The sequence below is a fragment of the Geospiza fortis genome, unplaced genomic scaffold (assembly GCF_000277835.1).
Source record: "Geospiza fortis unplaced genomic scaffold, GeoFor_1.0 scaffold55, whole genome shotgun sequence".
Taxonomy (NCBI): domain Eukaryota; kingdom Metazoa; phylum Chordata; class Aves; order Passeriformes; family Thraupidae; genus Geospiza; species Geospiza fortis.
In genome coordinates, this window is record NW_005054308.1 from 10,593,978 (window position 1) to 10,613,458 (window position 19,481).

A 19,481-nucleotide genomic window follows, 5' to 3' on the forward strand; every position below is an offset into this window, starting at 1 on the left:
TAATATATAATATATAAATCCCATCCCCAGAGGGGCCAGCCAGGCTCCTGGGGAGAGGGGCAGACAGGGCAGCAGAGATGCAGCCAGACACCAAACACAGCAGAGCACAGAGGGGCCAAGTCCTGCTCTCAGCAATGCACCCAGCCAGCCCAAGGAGAAAAATGAAGGGGAAAAAAAATAAAACCAACCCAGCAACAATTAATCTATTGTTTCTCCCCTTCCAAGATTATTTTTAAGTATTTGTGACAGAGAAGGAGAAAGAAAAAGGCTGGAGTGGATGCAGTTTGAGGGATTCTGGTGTCTGTTATGACAGGGAAGCTCTGTATCCCATTTTTTACTGACCCTTTGCAGCAGGGAGAAGGATCCCAGCTTCCCAAGCCCTGGAGCCAGGACTGGGGCACAGAAACCCCAGTGGGGCATCCAGCCCAGGCTTCCCACACCAGCACAGGGCACATTCATCCACATTTATCTCCACCACCAACTAATCTTATCAGTGAGCTGTTTTCCTTAGCCAGGAATGTCTGAGCAGTGAGTCTGGAGCGAGGCAGACTCTGAGAACTCCCTGTCCCCATCCTGAGCTGTCCATTAACAGGGAAAACAAACCAGGATAACCCCCCCCAGGATGGGCAGCCTGGGAAAAGCAGCTTTGTACCAGCAGGCTGGCAGAGAGCTGCTCCACCAACAGGAAAGCCCTGAGATAATATCCTAATTAGAGCAATTAGAGTGCTGCAGGGGATCCTGGGGACAGGGGAGTGTCCTGCTCAGCAGGATCCTGGCAAGCAGAGGGTTTTGCCCCAAAAAGGAGCTGTGGTGCAGTGCCAGAGGGGTTTACAGCATGCACACAGGCAATTCTAGCACAGAATTGCCCTCTATGTATCAAAAATAGGGGCCAACAGTTAAGGAGAGCAAGCTTCTCTCTGGAACTCTTTTTGACAAGCTACTGCTTTGTGGCAATTTTTGGTGAATAGGTCTTTGAGAAGTGAAGTCGCCAACACTGCTAATTTCATATTACTGATCAAGACAGTATGACATATTTTAAAAAAACTACACCTTCAACCTGCATGCATCTTCCCCAATTAAGGTGCTTCCAAGTCTCATGCTTTATCAGTTAATGTTCTTTGGAGGGCCTAAAACGCACAGAACATCACTCTGTCACTGCCTGGCAATGGCATTGTTTAACAAAAGGCAGTCCTCCTGTGCTCAGATCACAAATGCACGAGATCTGACCATGCACAGCCCCAGGGGTCCCAGGCTGCAGCAGGACAGGGCACTCCCCAGCTGTGGGAATTCAGGACATCCCTCTGGCTGTCCTGGAGTGCCAGGACCCTGCCAGGGGGCTCAGAGACCCTGGCACAGAGCCCAAAACGCCTGTGGGTTTGATTATGACCCATGGAAAAAACAATTACCAACCTTGTATGAAGATCTGCAAGCCACAGCAGTTTAAGTAGAATGCTAGTGAATTTATCACGGGGTGAAAAATGGATTTTTTGGGGTTTCTAGAATGGGGGTTCAGGGGGAAAGATGGAGGAATCTGAGCGTGTCCAGCCTTTCTCCTTCTTCTTCTTCTTGGCCTCCATCTCCTGCTGTGATGGTGGCACTTTTAGAGTGGTTTAGAGCATGTCAGAACCCAGGAAATTCCTCTGGCTGCCCTGGAGGACTGCAGACCCTGCCCAGGGGGCTCAGAGACCTTGGCACAGAGCCCATGACCCCTGTGCCTTTGATTTAGCCCTTGGAAAAAACAACTAAAAACCTTATATGAAGGATTACAAGCCTTTTAAGTAGAATGAGAGTGAATTTATCACAGGGTGAAAAATAGAATTTGGGGTTTTTAGAATAGGGGTTCAGGGGGCAAGATGGAGGAATCTGGGCGTGTCCAGCCTTTCTCCTTCTTCTTCTTCTTCTTGGCCTCCATCTTCTGCTGTGATGTTGGCACTTTTAGAGTGGTTTAGAGTAGAAGCTCACTGTCTAACATAGGTGATGGGTATTGGGAAGTAACTGTAAATATTGTATATGTAGTTTTTAGTATAAAAAGATAACACAGCCCCAGGGGCAGGCAGAGTGCCTCTGTCTGACCTGCTCATGGGACCTCGGCTGGACAGGAGAAAGAATTTTATAGATAAGAAACAATAAACAACCTTAAGACTGAGAACTGAAGAGCTCTGACTCCTTTTTTGACTGCCAGGCTGGGAAAAGAGACTTTGTGACACACCTTGGGGTCACTGTGAGCAGCAGAGATGCTGAGACCCAGCTGGGAACAGCCTGGAGGGATCGCTGCCCAAACCACAGCCAAGTGCCAGCACAGCAGTACCAAGGTGTGCCATGCTCTGCTGCTCCTCTATCCCCACACTGCAGGGCAGGAGCTTTCCCTCAGCACGAGGATTTGTGCAATGAGACAAGAGGAACGGGCAGGAACTGATGCCCACCTGAACAAAGGGAAGAACTTCCCTTCTCAGTGAACAGAGACCAGAGGGGGCATGGAATCTCCTCCCTGGGGATATTCCAGAGCTGTCCCTGTGCCCTGAGCTCTGGGATGGCCCTGCTGGAGCAGGGAGGTGGCACCAGGGACCCTCTGTGGTCCCAACCCACCCTGGGATTCGGGGATTTGCTCTCTTGGCTGGCACAGGCTCAGCCTCAAACCACACTGCTGCTCTGTGCTCCAGCAGGAGAGAGCTGCCCCAAGCCCTGCTGCCCAGAGAGAGCAGCCAGCAGGGAAAAGGGCAAAAACGGAGTTCAACGAAAGGCAGAATCACAAGAGGCTCTTTGTGAGAAGCACAAACTGCCATGGAGCAGGGAGGAGCTGGGCCAAGGCTGCCTCCATGCCACCCTGCCCAGCCCTGCAGGGCAGGCAGTGCCCCAGGCTGAGCTCACAGGGGACATCCCTGCACTGCTGCCCTGAGCCCAGCTGGCCACCAGCACCAGCTGGGGCCACCAGTGTCCCACTGGGGAGGTGGGGAAGGGACACAGGTCCTGCCAGGGGGGACAGGATGGGGGACACGGCTCCAGGCTGGGAACCAGGGACTTCTCAAAGTGCTCCTGCAGATCAAAGCACTGGGATCAGCTGGTCTGGGAAAGCTCTGCCAAGCAATAGCCTGGGAAAGGGAAAACTGGCAGCAGCTCCCAGGCTGTTTAGTCTCTCTGAGATCCTACAAGAGGCACCTTCCCTGCATCCTCAAGGGCTGTCTGAACAAACAGAGGGTGAAAAAAACCTCAGAGCAGCCCAGAAGACAGAGGGATTAACAAGGAGCAAGCTGAGATCCCAAATGTTTTGAATGCGACAAGAGAAATGGGCAGGAACTGATGCCCAGGAAGCTCCCCCTGAACCCAGGGAAGAGTTTCTGCCCTGCTCAGTGCCCAGCCCTGGGGAAGGGCTCCAGGGGTGCCACAGCATCCCCATTCCATGCCAAGGGGAGCTGGGTGCTCACAGCAGCAGGAGCTGCCCCAGCTGGGCAGGGTGAGCAGCCCCAGGGCATTTCACACAGCAGCAGCAGTGTCACCTCACACAGGGACACAAAGAGAGAAAACCTGCAAAGCCTCTGGCCAAATTCATTGCCTGCTGAAAACCCAGCACAGTTCTGGGGCTGAAAGCAGCCACCTGCTGCCAGGTGCAAAGCTGTCCCCCCAAATGGGAGCCTCAGAGCTCCTTTCCAAGAGGACTTTTTCATTTCCTGGAGGTGGGAGGGGAAGTGGAAAATGCTGATTTGCCAAGAAGAAAGATCAGCAGGTGAGGATTCATTACAAATAATGTTTCATTGTGAGCTGCTGAAATTAAAAGCTTTTTTTTTTATGATTTAAGTGACTCATCAAGGGGAAAGCTTTTCTTAAGAATATTAATAGTGGGAAAAAAAACCAAAACCACCCAAGAGAACGTTTTACACAGGCTGAACTGAGCTTCTTTCCTTGCTTTCCACTTCCTCTTGCCCATGCCAGCCATGGGAACATCCCTGCAGCACAGCTGGGGCTGTGTCACACATGATGTGCCCCTTGGGAAGAGCTGGTGCCAAAATCCACAAAGCCACCAGCAGAGCCATCAGGAAAGCTGCACAGGTGAGTCCTGATCACCCACATCCCCCCCTCCAGCAGCCCCAAACACCTCAAACCAGCATCTTCCCAAATGATGGAATGTCACAGACATATGTTCTGAAAAATCCTTTGCTAAGATTTTTTCTCCTGAGAAGCCTCAGGAAAAGAAAAACAATGATTATCTGCTGCTGTGGAATGTAACGAGTGCATCTGTGATTGGTTCATGTTGATTGTTTTTAATTAATGGCCAATCACAGTCCAGCTGTCTCAGACTCTGGTCAGTCACAAGATTTTATTATCATTCCTTTCTATTCCTTTCAAGCCTTCTGATGAAATCCTTTCTTCTATTCTTTTAGTATAGTTTTAATGTAATATATATCATAAAATAATAAATCAGCCTTCTGAAACATGGAGTCAAGATTCTCATCCCTTCCCTCATCCTGGGGCCCCTGCAAACACCACCACACAGCACTTCTTGGATGGAGCAAAAGAAGAGGTTAAATTGTTCTCCTGTGCCCAGGCCCCCCAGGAGATCCCTGCAGGTTCACAGCCCTTTGCCAGGGGACCCCAAAGTGCCAGAAATCCCTCCCAAAAGCACAGGAGCAGTGATTTCCAGCAGCCTGGGAGAGCCTGGTGGGAGGGGATAGGAGTGAGGAGCCAGGAATGTGGGGAAATGTGACAGTGTTCACAGGGGTCTTAGGCTGAGGGAAGAGACGAGGATCTCACTCCATGGTTCAGAAGGCTGAGTTATTATTTTATGATATATATTACATTAAAACTATACTAAAAGAATGGAAGAAAAGATTTCTTCAGAAGGCTGGCTAAGAATAGAATAGGAAGGAGTCATAACAAAGGCTCTGACTTGGACTCTCTGTCCGAGCCAGCTGGGCTGTGATTGGTTATTAATTAGAAACAACCAACATGGATCAATCAAAAATCTACCTGTTGCATTCCACAGCAGCAAATAATCAATGTTTGCATTTTGTTCCTGAGGCCGCTCAGCTTCTCAGGAGGAAAAATCCTAAGGAAAGGATTTTCCATAAAAGATGTCTGTGACATGAGGGAAACACCTCATCCCTTCAGCTTCATCACCTCCCCCTGCAAGGGCAGCACAAGCCCAGCTCTCCCTTCTGTCTCCCCCTCCCCACCCAAGTGCACAGATGCACTCCTTGGCTGCCCAGGGTGTGTGGGTGGTGCTCAGAGCAGTCTGTGCTGCACCAGGAGCATTTAACAATAGAAGATTTAACAACAGAAACAGGTCCTGGCCATTTCACTAAAAACCCCCCACTCTGAGACACAGCACTCCTTCACACTGATTTACTGCTCTCCATCCTCAGCCTCTCCCCAGGCAGCATCAATCAGATCAAACTGGTTCATTTTGGAGCCAGGGCTGCTGCCACACGATACAAATTGCAGAGTGCCTGTGTTACATTGATTAAAAGCACGTGGAGATGCTGGGTCTCACTGAGCCCAGAGCCACAGAACCTCAGCAAACCCCCAGGGCACAGCAGGCACTTCCCCAGGGACAGAGCCCATGGCAGGGCCAGGAGAGGGGCCCTGGCAGGAGGGAGGAGCTGAATTTCCAGAGCTTTTCCAATAACAGACAGCTGGGGAGTGCAAGGGCATCTGCTCACCCTGGCTCAGGGAGAGAGGGAACAGGAAAACCTTCAACCATTGCATTATCCAAGGGCTCCCCCCAAAATCCACACTGCATTGTCAGCACAAGCCCCCAAGGATGGAACTTTTATCCCTCCCATCTTTTTGGCTCCTTTCACTCAGGATCAGAGCCTGCCTGGGATGTGCTTCCCCCAGGGCTGGGAGGGCTGTCCTGCAGCTGCTCTGCCAAGGTTCCAGAGGGAAGGAGCCATGGGGTGCCAGGAGGGATGAAAGGGCAGAGACCAGGCTCAGAGCCAGCCCTGCTTTGCCCTGGGTGCAGCTGGAACAAGGCAGCATCCCAAGGGAACAGGGGGAGAGGGACTCACAGCAAACAGGGCTGCGCTGGGAGAGGGGCTTGGAACAAACCAGGAGCCATGGAGAGCTGCTCCCAGCCTGGGGTGGGCCATGGGATCCTGCTCCCAGTCCGGAATAAATAGAGAGCTATAGAGTGCTGTTCCTATCCTGGAATAAATCAGGGGTCATGGGGTGCTGTTCCCAACCTGGAATAAGCCATGGAGTGCTATTCCCAACCTGGAATAAGCCATGGAGTCCTGTTCCCAGTCTGGAATAAACCAAGAGCCATGGAGTGCTATTCCCAACCTGGAATAAGCCATGGAGTGCTGTTCCCAGCCTGGAATGAGCCATGGACTCCTATTCCCAACCTGGAATAAATCAGGGGTCATGGAGAGCTGTTCCCTGCCTGGAATAAACCATGGAGTCCTGTTCCCAGCCTGAAACAAAACCAAGAGCCATGGAGAGCTGTTCTCAACCTGGAATAACCCATGGAGTGCTATTCCCAACCTGGAAAGAGCCATGGAGTGCTGTTCCCTGCCTGGAATAAACCAAAAGCCATGGAGTGCTGTTCCCAGTTTGGAATAAACCAAGGGTCATGGAGAGCTGTTCCCAATCTGGAATCCTATTCCCAACAGAGTCCTATTCCCGACCTGGAATAAGTCAGGACCCGTGGAGTGCTGTTCCCAGCCTGGGATGAGCCATGGAATCCTGTTCCCAATATGGAATCAACCAAGAGCCATGGACTCCTGTTCCCAGCCTGGGATGAGCCATGGAGAGCTCTTCCCAGCCGGGAATGAGGCACGGAGCTCCCAGCCCTGCTCCAGACAGGCTGTAGCTCAGGATCTGCAGCTGATCCCTCCTGCCCAGCCCTGCAGCGTGTCCTGGCTCTGTGCTGGCCTGGGGATGCTCACCCAGCAGCACCCAGGGAGCTGAGCCCAGGGCAGGCCCAGGAGGTGCCAGCCCAGCCCAGGCTGAGCCCCTGAGCTGCCCTGGCTCTGGGAATGTGCTGGCTGCTGCTGCCAAGGGCTGGAACGCTATAAATGGGAGACATTTGGAGAGAGGAAACACCAAGGAGCCAACTTTTAACTGGGCTGAAGTGCACTGGGCTGTGCATGTTCTTTGTGCAGGGAGAGAGGAGGAGAGTGGTGAAGGTCTTTGATGCACTGCTGGAAAAATACTGGCTGCTCCTTCTGCGAACAGAAAAAGGCCTTATTTAATGGAAAGTGTTTCTCCTGAGCTCCAGGATGGGAATTCACTATTCCTCCACTTGTGCAAGGGGTGTTTGAGCCCGTGGCTCTGAATGCAGCCTGGACAAAGCAGCTGCTGGCGCTCTGTTGGAGGAAGCTGTGGGTTCTTCCCTGCCCTCAGTCACGCAGGGCCTGCCTGAGAGAGAGAGATCCTGCTGATTTATTTCTGTGGGAGGCTGAAACCACCGAGCTCACTGCACACGCAACTGCTCAGAATTGTGCTGAACTCCATAAACCCTGGAGGGGAAAAAAAAAATAAAAAATCCCCAAAGTGTTGAAATAAGATTCCTGTTACGAAAGAACTATTGAGAGAGCCCTGTTTACCATCCCTGGACACACAAAACCCTGCCTGGCTGAGCTGCCTCAGGGCTTTGCCATCAAAGAGGCCGCCCAGGGCAGGCATGAGCCAGGAGAGGGGATCCAGGCTGGCATTCCCAAAGCAAAGCCAGGAGAGGGGATCCAGGCTGGCATTCCCAAAGCAGAGCCAGGAGTGCTGCTGCTCTCTGCTCTCCACATCAGGAGCATTAAGATAACACTCACTTCACCTCTGAGCCCTCCTGCCAGGAGCCTGGGTTAAATAATGGAGGAGGAGGAGAAAAAAAGTGGAGGAGGAAGGGAAGGAGACAGAGCAAGGCAAGCTCTGAGCTCACAGTAATGGAAGCAAGAGGCTCATTTTAATTTTTCAAGCCTCCAAGTGCCTGGAACAAGCTGATGAGAACAATTCCTCTTTGTGTGCCAGCTCCAGCCTTCAGAGCCCATTGAGTGTGGTGGGTTATTCAGAGCGAATGAGCCAGGAGAGGGGATCCAGGCTGGCATTCCCACCTGCTGGAGCCCAGTGCTGCTGCTCTCTGCTCTCCACATCAGGAGCATTAAGATAACACTCACTTCACCTCTGAGCCCTCCTGCCAGGAGCCTGGGTTAAATAATGGAGGAGGAGGAGAAAAAAAGTGGAGGAGGAAGGGAAGGAGACAGAGCAAGGCAAGCTCTGAGCTCACAGTAATGGAAGCAAGAGGCTCATTTTAATTTTTCAAGCCTCCAAGTGCCTGGAACAAGCTGATGAGAACAATTCCTCTTTGTGTGCCAGCTCCAGCCTTCAGAGCCCATTGAGTGTGGTGGGTTATTCAGAGCCTCTCTGGCTCCCTCAGACACAGACCTTCCCCTCTGCCTGCCTCTGCCTGGCGCCTGTGTGCACACAACAGGTGAGGAACCCCTCCAGAAGCACCAGGCTCTGTTCCACATGGAGATGGTAGGCACAGGCCACTGCCTGCTGCCAGTTTTCTCATGGAAGCAGGCACCACTTCAACAGACTATTTATTTTTCGGTGTTGCACACCAAGCTGCTGGCCCCAGGGCTGCAGGACTCTCTCCAAGATGACACAGCTCCAGGTGGGTCAAAGCTGAGAGCTTCCAGCAAAGAACCTGAAGGAGCTGTTGAACATATGGACAAACAAGAGAACTGGGAAACACACTGGATGCACAGACAGACAGGAATGGGAGGGAGAGCCAGAGCCAATTTTAGAGTTGTTCACATTCCCAGTTTTTCTGTCCCTGAATTGTGCAGGGAGCACGTTTAGCCCAGCCTGTGTTGTGTCTCCAGCCCTGGCCTCAAAATGAAAACTCTGAGCAGAGAAGCAGCCACAGAGCATCATCACCCTCAGGGGCTGAAGGGTCTGACTGCAAGGGGAAAAGCCTTGGGGCAACCTGTGCCAAAGAGGGGCACCCTAAAACATGCCAGGGGACAGCCAGGGGGTCAGGCTGTGCTCCAGGGAACAGGGACAGGAGGAGAGGGAACCTGAGAGAGGCTCAGGGTGGGCACAGCTTCCCCATGGAAAGGGAGCTCAGGGCAGGCTCAGGGTGGACATCAGCAGGGATTTCCCCATGGAAAAGGAGCTCAGGCACTGGAACTGCCCAGGGAGGTTTGGATCCCCATCCCTGGAGGTGGCACTGGGGGATCTGGGCTGGGGACAAGGTGGGGATGGGGCACAGCTTGGATTTGATGGTCTCAGAGATGTTTTTCCAACCTCAATAATTTGGGATTCTGAGAATTCAAACCTCAGTAATTCTGGGATTCTGAGAATGTGGCTGCAGCCAAAAGGCAGAAGATGCTGAGGACATGGAGTGGGGCTCCATGGGGACAGCACAGGGGGCTGGCAAGAGCAGGAGGGGTGTGAAAGGGTCGGGGCGTTTTAGGAGAGCAGCAAGACATCAGCGGCTCTTGGTCACATGGAGAGCTGAAGTGACTGCCAGCCGTGCCGGCTGAACTCAGAATGACAAAGGGGGGAAAAAATGCTTCCTTCTGGGGGTTTCCACAAGGAACCACAAGAGACCAGCCAGAATCTGTTCTCTAAGCAGCAGGGGCACTCCTTGCAGCCAGTGGTTTCAAGAGGATCCTTCCAAGGAACTCACCAGGCTCCTCCCATGGGGAGCATCCCTCAAGGGAGCCCTCAGGCACTGCACAGCTTCTGCACCTCTGGCAGGGCTGGCAGCACCTCCCAGGCAGGAGCAGACCCTGATCCTCCCTCTGCCCACCACAGAAGCCATTGCCATGCCAGCTGACATTCCCAGCACCCCTGCAAGCACCAATCCCATCCCTTTGTTTCTCAGGAACAGCATCCATCTGCTGCCAGCAGCTCACATCTGGAATTGTGAGTGTTGAGAAAGAGCCTCAGTCCTGTTGCAAGGAAATTATTCCTCCAGCCAAGGGGTTTGTGCAGGACTGAGTTAAGCATTTGGAGTCACAAATTTACTACAAATCCTACAGTTACACCAGGTTTTAAACCTCAGAATTACAATTTTATCTCCCTTCATTCCCAAAAAGCTGCCCTGATGTAAATTGCCACCTGACAGAAAATATTCAGGGAGAAAAGGAGGAGAGGCAGAGGATCTGCAGAGCAAAGGAGAGAGCACAGGGTGGAGCTGATCCCCAGCTCCAGAATCTCACCCTGATTTCAGCACTGGACTGGTGACCCCAGAGCAGGAAAAGGCACGGCCTGAGCACTTCCCAAGGTCTGGGAGCCACCGCTGCATCTGCCCCAACTGCTGGCCTGGCTGCAGGAGGAAGCAGCTGGGCTCAGCTGAGGGGTGAGCAGGGGCCACCAGGCCTTGGGGAGAGGTGACAGCCCCCTTGGGACACTGCTGTGGCACAAGGACTGCAAACAGGCAAGCAGGCAGAGAGGGGAGGTCCTGCCACCCTCGGAAAGGAAAGGCAGGGTGGTGGTGCTTGGAAAAGTGCTGCAGCCACGAGCTGGGAACCTGGAATTGTGCAGGGCAGAGCCAGAACCTGGAATTGTGCAGGACTGAGCCAGAACCTGGAATTGTGCAGGATAGAGCCAGAACCTGGAATTGTGCAGGACAGAGCCAGAACCTGGAATTGTGCAGGGCAGAGCCAGAACCTGGAATTGTGCAGGATAGAGCCAGAACCTGGAATTGTGCAGGGCAGAGCCAGAACCTGGAATTGTGCAGGGCAGAGCCAGAACCTGGAATTGTGCAGGGCAGAGCCAGAACCTGGAATTGTGCAGGACAGAACCAGAACCTGGAATTGTGCAGGACTGGGCCAGAACCCGGAATTGTGCAGGACTGGGCCAGGCTTGGGCACCAAGGGAAAGGGAAGGGCTCTGCAAGGCCACAGTTTTCAGGAAAAGCCTCAAATGCTCCTGGCTGGAAGCTGTGATGGGGCATCACTGTGACCAGCAGGGTGGCTTCTGACACTGCTCATCCCAGCATGGGGAATGCAGCTGTTCCAAGGCAAAGGAATTTCCCCATGGAAAGGGAGCTCAGGCACTGGGAGTGCCCAGGGGGGTTTGGATCCCCATCCCTGGAGATGTCACCTGGAGGAGCTGGTGCTCAATGAGCAGTTTTACAACAAGGTTTCTTGAGTATCTACCTTGAACCAACGTGTCATAAGAAGTGCAAAGTTCTACATGGGTATGAAATCTTTTGGGCAGCCTATTCTCCCTTCTAATTGCTAAAGATTGGCATCTTTGAATTTGTACCTTTGAATATCTTTGTAGATGATACTGAGCACTCAGAGCTCCGGGCTGGGGACAAGGTGGGCATGGGGCACATCAAGAGTTTGAAGCTCTTCTCCAACCTCCAGGATCCTGTGGATTCAGCCTCCAGGCTTCACTCCTGTTCAGTTTGTGTTTGCAGTGGCTGGGGAGGGGAGGACACTTTGGCCCTGGCTCTGCTCTCAGCACTCACTGTGTTTTCCTTGGCCCTGCTCCTGAAATAATCGTTCAGCCACCACGGAAGGTGACAAATGATTCAGCTGTGGCCCCACTGGGAATAGCAGGAGGAACTCCCCAGCCTCTCCCACGGGGCTGCAGCATCTCCTCAGCCCCACCAAGCTCCTCTCTCCCACTTGGATCCAGAATTTTCCACATCCCAGCCACTGACAGCCAAGGAGGGTGCACCAACCTTTCCCCTGCTCTTGAAGAAAACAAACCCTGCTCAGCCCCTGTCAGGAGCATGGAAAGTGCAGCCAGAGCCAGTGGGAACACTGATATTAAAGGAACAAATATCCTGACCCCAACATGCATGTACTGGGATTGCTCAAGGCTGTGAGCATGAATCAGCCTGGATGGGTTTTCCCTGGATAACATGACAGACAGATTCTTGACACAGAGCTCACCTGCGACTCAAATTTCCAATTCTTCCTCCAGCACATCAAAAAAGATCATCAGAACTGGACCTAGGAAAAATATTTTCCCCTCTTGCTGTTTTCAGAAGCAGCTGAACCGTTTCAGTCCCACACTCATTTTCTGGGGGGCTGTGTGGAATTTTCCCTTTTCTTTTTTTTTTTCAAATAACCAGAGGCATGAATAATTTCCAGCATGGAAAACTTCTGCCTGAAGAGCTAAAACTGGCACAGAATCATGCAAGAGTCACACAAGAAAGGCTCCAGCAATGGCACCAAACCTACCTAGAGCATTTTTTTCCACTGTGCTCAGAGGATCTGTTTCACTCCTCACCTCTCAATCCCATTTCCACTGTCCTGCAGCACAAGTTTAAAACAAGGACACCAGGAAGCATGTGTGATAAGGGGGAAGGAAGGGAAAAACCACAGCTTCTTTCATTCTTTCAACAGAGCCAAAAAGGAGTGGCTGTTATAATAATTTTTTTTCCATTTTTTTAAAGAAAAAACTGCAGGGAACAGCAAAGGGAGGAGATGTTCGCTTTAAACTTCCCCACCTCCACCATGATACACATCTATATGTATTTATAAAGCAGCTCTGCTGCTAAAGGTGTTTTGCAGAGTGCCTGACTCCAGTTGTGACATTTTCCACCCCGGGATTTGTGCACAGCTCCAGCCAGGATGGAGGGAAGGGACAGAGAGAGCACAGCCAGGAATCCCCACAGCCCTTCCCCAGCCCAGGGAACCAGCACAGACACCCCAAGAGGGGTTTGGGGACACAGAAACCCCAAAAGGGACCTGGAGGCACAGACACCCCAAATTCTGCGCCCCAGCCAGAGGAATGAGCCTGGAGCACCATGAGGAGGAGATGCTGCAGAGAAGGAAGCACGAGTTCCATTTCCTTGCAGCCCTGGCTGCTGCCCAACAGCTGTTCCTTATTTATTTACTTTAATATTTCCTTGGTTACACAAGCAGCTGCTCACAGCTTAACCCCTGCACTGCCTGGGCCAGGGCAGGGCAGGGCAGGCTGAGCTGTCACCCCAGCGTGCTCACAGCCCCAGCCCTGCTGCAGGGGTCCTGCAGGGCAGGGGACAGGGCTGGGAGCAGCCTCTGCCCCATCCCAGACTCTGCAGGAGCCAGCTGAAGCTGGGAAAGCCATCTGCAAGCCCAGGGGCTGGCTCTGCTGGGCAGGCTGCAGTTTCAGCAGTGGCTGCATGCAGAGGAATGTCACAGACATCTTTTTATGAAAAATCCTTTCCTTAGGATTTTCCCTCCTGAGAAGCTGAGAGGCCTCAGGAACAAAATGTAAACATTGATTATCTGCTGCTGTGGAATGCAACAGGTGCATCTGTGATTGGTCCATGTGGTTGTTTCTAATTAATGGCCAATCACAGCCCAGCTGGCTCAGACTCTGAGCCACAAACCTTTGTTATCATTCTTTTCTATTCTTAGCCAGCCTTCTGATGAAACCTTTTCTTCTATTCTTTTAGTATAGTTTTAATGTGATATAAATAATAAAATAATCAATCAGCCTTCTGAAGCATGGAGTCAGCTCCTCGTCTCTCCCCTCATCCTGGGACCCCGTGAGCTCGGTCACAGAGGAATCCAGCCCAGGGCGATGCTCAGCCCCACCTGAGAGGGCTCTGGGGGTGCCCAGCTCCTCCCTGGTGCCGCAAAGAGCCCAGGAAGGGCATCCCAGAGCCCCTCTGCCAGCCCACAGATCCGTCCCTCTGCGCATTTTCCTTTCTGCTCCGCACAGAGCCCGCTCCAGCAGCTCAGTTTGTGTTTTGGCTCATACAGCCCAGCCAGACCCCTTGGCTCACCTCCACCAAGCAGGAGGTGCAGAGCACCCTTTGCCTGCTCACCAGAGCCCTGCTTTGGGTTTTCTGCAGCCCAGCCTGCCCCAACTGCCTTTCCAGCCTCCTCTCCCCCACTTCCATTTCCCTCCTGGCTCCCTCCTGCACCAGGAGGGAATTAAATCAGGATAATGGCATGGCCTGGCTTGGAAGGGACCTTACAGATCATCGAGTTCCAACACCCTGCCATGGGCAGGGACATCTTCTACCACAGCAGCTTGCCCAGAGCTCCATCCATCCTTTCCTTGGACATTTCCAGGGATCCAGGGGCAGGCACAGCTGCTCTGGGCACACTGTGGCACCCTCACAAAGGGATTTTCCCCTGATATCTGCTCTTAACCCACTCTCTCAGTTTGAGCCATTCCCCCATGTCCTGTCACATCATGATTTTGGAAAAAAATCCCTCTCCATCTTTCCTCTTGGCTCCCTTCAGTGCCAAAGCAGCTCCCTGGGCTGCCGGGGGAGTGAGTGGGCACTTGCCCTGCTCCAGGGAATCAAACCCTCCCCAGGGGCAGCTCCCAGCCCTGCTTTGCTGTGACAGCAGCTGGGAAAGCCACGGGAACGGAATTTGGACCTGACTCTGACAAAACCCTCCCCACAAGCAAACAAACCCCCCCTCAATAACAACCCCAGCAATTGCACGGGTAAAGCAGAAGCCAGCAGCTGGAGTGAGCTCAGCCTGTCACCCCACCAGGGTGCAGCATCCCCAGCACTCCTCTCATCCCCCCAGGTAGACCCCAGGAGCACCCCCAGCACCCCTGTCCCCCCCAGGGCTGCAGCACCCCCAGCATTCCCCACCTGCAGGTCGAAGAACTTGCTGTACCGTCTGTAAATGACCTCGGTGGCTCCATTGGACCAGGTGACCTTGATGATGTACACCTGGAGGGAACAGAGGCACAAATCAGCGTGAGGGAGCCCAAAAAAAAGCCCCACCACAACCCAAAAAGCTGCCAGTGCAGCCCCCACAGCTGGGTGACAACGAGAGGAAGGCTTCAGATCAATTCAGCCACACCACAACAGAGGTGAGGGTAAATCACTGAGCTGCAGCTTAACCAAAGGTTTGTTTCTGGTGGTGAGCTGAGCTCTGTGGCCCTGGAGGGGGGCACACAGTGAATGTGAAGTGACAATTCTGTGTAAAAACACAGCACAAATCCCTCCAGACACGGGAGTTGATATCTAAACCCTGGCACCCCATTTACAGCTGCAGCACCAGAGCTGATGCTGAGATCCAAGGGCAGCACCTGCACCAGCCCTGCTGCTGCAAACGGGACTGCAACCGCTCAAAGCCCCAGGGTCTGCAACTCCACCTGCTTGGGGTTGGGTTTCTTACACCTGCAGGGGTGGAAATCAGTGTCCTGATCCCCAAAATGCCACAGGATCAGCCCCAGTCACTGCAGGTCATTCACAGACCCCGTGACCAGGCTCTAACTGGTGATGAATGCAAAACAAAACACCAAACCCAGCCCATTTCAGCACCAGTTCTCCTGTGAAGGACAACAAGCACATCTCAGAATGAGGCAATTACTGATCTCATGTCCCCTCTGTGGTTCACAGAAAGCAGAGATAACCCTTGGTGAGGTGCCAGTGTAACACCCAAGTGACACAAATCTCCAATTGATAGCAGATTGACTGAGCAGAACCCAGGGTATTTTTTTCCCTCCTAACTCAAGTCCTTATTTCCACCAGAAATTCAAGCATCAGTTCCTTGAAGAAGGACCAAAACGTTCAGAAGCCCAGGTGAAGGCACCTGCTGGAACTTCTGCTAGCAAAACCAAGGATCAAGGCTCTTAAAAGCTGATTTAAAAGAGAATCCCTCAGGAGTTTCACAAGGTTTTCCCCACTGAGATGCCCATTTATCCAGATTCTGGAAAAATCCTCAACCAGCATCCAAACTCAAACACCAGGACAGCACCACACTCAGTTATTGGAGTTTATCAAAGCTGCTCAAATCCTGCACTGAAAATCTACCTCAAATCTCACTCTGCTGCTCAGAGGGCTGGCACAGCCTGAGCCAGCTAGGTGAGGACACTCCTGAGGGTGACAAACTCTTCCCAGTGCAATCACTTCCATATTAAGACAGAAAACGAGGCAGCAAGAGGGATCAAGTTCTTATTGCTAAATCAAAGAACTTCCCTACTTACAAACCAGTAATTCAAGGTCCACTTTTGTTGAATTTGGGTTGGATGGGACCTTAAAGATCATCCAGTGATGATGTCATGGCAGGGACACCTTCTACTGTCCCAGGGTGATCAAACACCTGGCCCTGGGCACTGCCAGGGTGATCAAACCCCTGGCCTTGGGCATTTCCAGGGTGATCAAACACCTGGCCTTGGGCATTTCCAGGGTGATCAAACACCTGGCCTTGGGCATTTCCAGGGTGATCAAACACCTGGCCTTGGGCACTGCCAGGGATCCAGGGGCAGCCACAGCTGCTCTGGGCACCTGTGCCAGGGCCTGCCACCCAGTATCCCACCTAAACCCAGCCCCTCAGTCTGGAGCCATTCCCTGCTCTGCTTTCACTCCCAAACTCTTATTTTGAGATGAAGAACCCTCATTTCCTCCCTATGAACACAGAGGGTTTCTCCAAGACAACATCTGCTCCAGCTGCGCTCCAAGGGAGGCAGCACTCCCCCAGCAATCCAAGGGTTAACCTGGTGCTAGCACAGGTTCAAACTCCTCTGCCCTCTGCCCAGGACTTGCTGCAGGGCCAGCATGAGCTCATGAGGGCTGGGAGCTGAGCTGCTCTCCCAGTTTTGTCAGCAGTCCCCAGCGCTGCTCCTCGGGGTTATATCACCGCTGGCCGCCTGCCCGCACAGAGCCTGCCCCAGGGGCTGCAGCAGGAGCCAGCTCCTGCTCAGTGTTTACTCCCACCCTGCCTTTATTTGCAGTCAACAGCTTATTAGACTGGGATTTTAATCAGGATGTGCATAGGCTGAGCCAAAGTCATTCAGAGCTCTTGAGGGTAATGAAGGCACGAGGGCACCCCAGGCTCCCCTGCGGCCTCTGCAGCAATTCCTGCTCTCTGCTGAGCTCACTGCTGTTGGGCTGAAATGCACAACTCCCAGGGCTCAGGAGAAGAGCTCCTTGCACATCCCTTTCCAGCAGCAGAAAGGTCTCCAGGGCTTTCTCCTCAGCCTACTCATGGACAGCAGAGAAGATGGGGAGCCCACAGGAACAGGAGCTCCTCAGCATCTATAGAGCCTGGGCAAAGCCAGCTGCCTCTCTGCTGCTGGATATCCCTCACCTTTCCAGCAGCCCCATCCTACATCTGGGTCTCTCCCAGTATCTAATCCAGTCCCTGCTGTCTCAGAAAGAAAAAATCCACCAGAAAACACAACCCTGGTGCTCCTCTCACCCAACAACAAGGGCAGGTTTGGGAAGGTTTGAACAGTGCACTCACCCAGTGAGCATTTCCACTGGACATGAGGCACCGAGCTCCCACAGACCCCAAAATCCCTTCCTCAGGTGCTTTTGGAAGGCACTTCCAGTGACCAAGACAGCTTTAAAACCACTGCCCTTGCTCTGAAGTTTCCCCTCCTGGCCTGGCACTGCCCCATGTCCTGCCAGGAGCAGCCACCACAAAGCAGCAACCCAAATAACCCAAATTTTGTGCCAGTGGGAGCCACCCCATCAGCTGCTGTGAGAAGAGGCTTTTTCCCAGGCCAGGACATGTGCAAGCAGTTATTCCATGGGTCTTTCTCACTGAGGAACCACCTGCAGGGCTTTTCCATGGAGGAAAAAGGAGAATAGAGGGGATCCCCCAGGGCTGTGCCCCCACAGGGATGGGGCTGGCACTGGGAGCCTCTCCAGGCATTCGTGGGGCCGGACCCACAAATATCCAAATATCCAAATATCCAAATATCCAAAAATCCAAATATCCAAAAATCCAAATATCCAAAAATCCAAATATCCAAAAATCCAAATATCCAAAAATCCAAATATCCAAAAATCCAAATATCCAAAAATCCAAATATCCAAAAATCCAAATATCCAAAAATCCAAATATCCAAAAATCCAAATATTCAAATATCCAAATATCCAAAAATCCAAATATCCAAAAATCCAAATATTCAAATATTCAAATATCCAAAAATCCAAATATCCAAATATTCAAATATACAAATATCCAAAAATCCAAATATTCAAATATACAAATATCCAAAAATCCAAATACCTGCAGCCCTTTCCAGGCCATCTGGAGGGGTCTGAGCAGGGAAGGGAAGGGGCTGAGTCAGTGGAACCCAGGAATGGAGGCTGCCCTTCCAGGCTCCCTCCCTCTGGAAAGGACACCCTGCTCTCCTCCCAGCCCTGGAGCCTCACTGCTGGCAGCTACAGAAGGCACGGGGATGATTTTTGAGGTGCAGGTGGATCTGGTTTAATGCCAGCTCAGAGCAGCATTTCTCATGAGCACCAAACCCTCTCCGTGCTCCCATCCCTGGGAGGGCAGAGATGGAACAGATCCCTCACAGAAAATGGAAACTTGCAGGTGCAAAAGGCTGAGGACAACAGACTCCACTGGAATTGGGCTCCCAAACTCCTTGGGATCCCTCAGCACAAGGAAATGGTCACAAATCAAGTATTTAAAAGTGACTCATCGAGCAGTGTGACATCAGGACCACCAACCACTGCCCAAGGCTCTCCTTGGTCACACAAAATGCCCTAAATGGAAATATAATATGAAAAAAAAGGCCCAGGGGATCCTGCAGCCTTCCCCTTGGTCCCCTCCATCATCTGCCACTGCTGTCCCCTCCCCAGCACCTCCCTCAGAGGGAGAACAGCCCATGGAAAATGGGGCTGAAAACCTCTGGAAGGGAAGGGAACTGTCAGGAAAGGACAGCTCGCTGCAAGAAATGCAGATGGCAGCTGGCCAAGCACAGCAGAGCTGTCAGGGGAGCCCAGGGGAACACTGAGAGCCAGGGGGGATCCAGGACACCCCTCATGGGCAGGCAGGGAGCTCCTGGAGGCTGCAGGACCAGCTCAGACCCATCAGAGCCACGGGAGTCACGGGGACAGAGGGGGTGAGGAGCCAGCGCGGATCTGGAAAGGGCAGCCAGAGATTTAAATTTCTTTTTCTTTCTTTTCCTCTTGAAGAAATGAAGCAGGGAGCCCTGGGAGCAGCCAGCCCAGCAGTGTTTTTTGCAGGGATTGCTGGAAATCCCTGCTGCTGCACCCAGCAGTGGCTCCTGGTGACTTCCAGCGCCCCCAGGGACCAAGGAGCCGTTCCCAAATCCTCCATCCTGCCCTGCCCAAAGTGCCTCACAACAGCACGGGGAGAGAGAGAGGAGCTGATTCAAACTGCTGACTCGAGGCAAGGAAATTAAGAACAGATACTGGATAAAAAAATAAAAAATAAAATAACAGAGCCAGTTTCCCGTTCTTAAACACGAGGCCGTGTGACCTCGCAGAAGAATCACTTCTGGACTCCCTGCATAAACACACCAGGACAAGCTGGGAAGCAGCCTGGACTGCTCAGATGTGAGCAGGGAAAAGGCAGGGTGAAGGTGAGGAAAACCTAGAGCTGCACTTTCAGCTTCTCTCCCCTCCTACAGGAGTTTTGCAAAGCTTTTCACGGAGATTTGCACGGCGTCCTGGCTGGGGGGGGGACACACAAAAACCCCGCAAGAAAGGATGTGGGACAGGGGGCAGCTGCCTGGGAGCTCTGCCTGGGGCCGGGCAGTGAGTCCAGCCCAAGCTCAGCAGCATCCAGAACGCAGGTGGAGCCCAGGGGCAGCTCAGGCACCCCAGCATCAGCACAGCCAGCCCAGCATCAGCTCAG

The 19,481-nt window shown here is 52.6% G+C and overlaps 1 protein-coding gene across 1 annotated transcript in view; it reads right to left on the bottom strand.

Annotated features, from left to right (window-relative positions):
- SH3PXD2B (SH3 and PX domains 2B) overlaps window positions 1–19,481 on the bottom strand; it is a 72,783-nt gene that overhangs the window by 41,053 nt on the left and 12,249 nt on the right. Inside the window, exons 2-3 of the mRNA XM_031055224.1 lie at window positions 15,013–15,037; window positions 14,504–14,584 (exon numbers count right to left, since the gene is read on the bottom strand). Of these exons, the coding sequence (XP_030911084.1) occupies window positions 14,504–14,584; window positions 15,013–15,037 (106 nt within the window). The remainder of the gene's footprint in view (window positions 1–14,503; window positions 14,585–15,012; window positions 15,038–19,481) is intronic.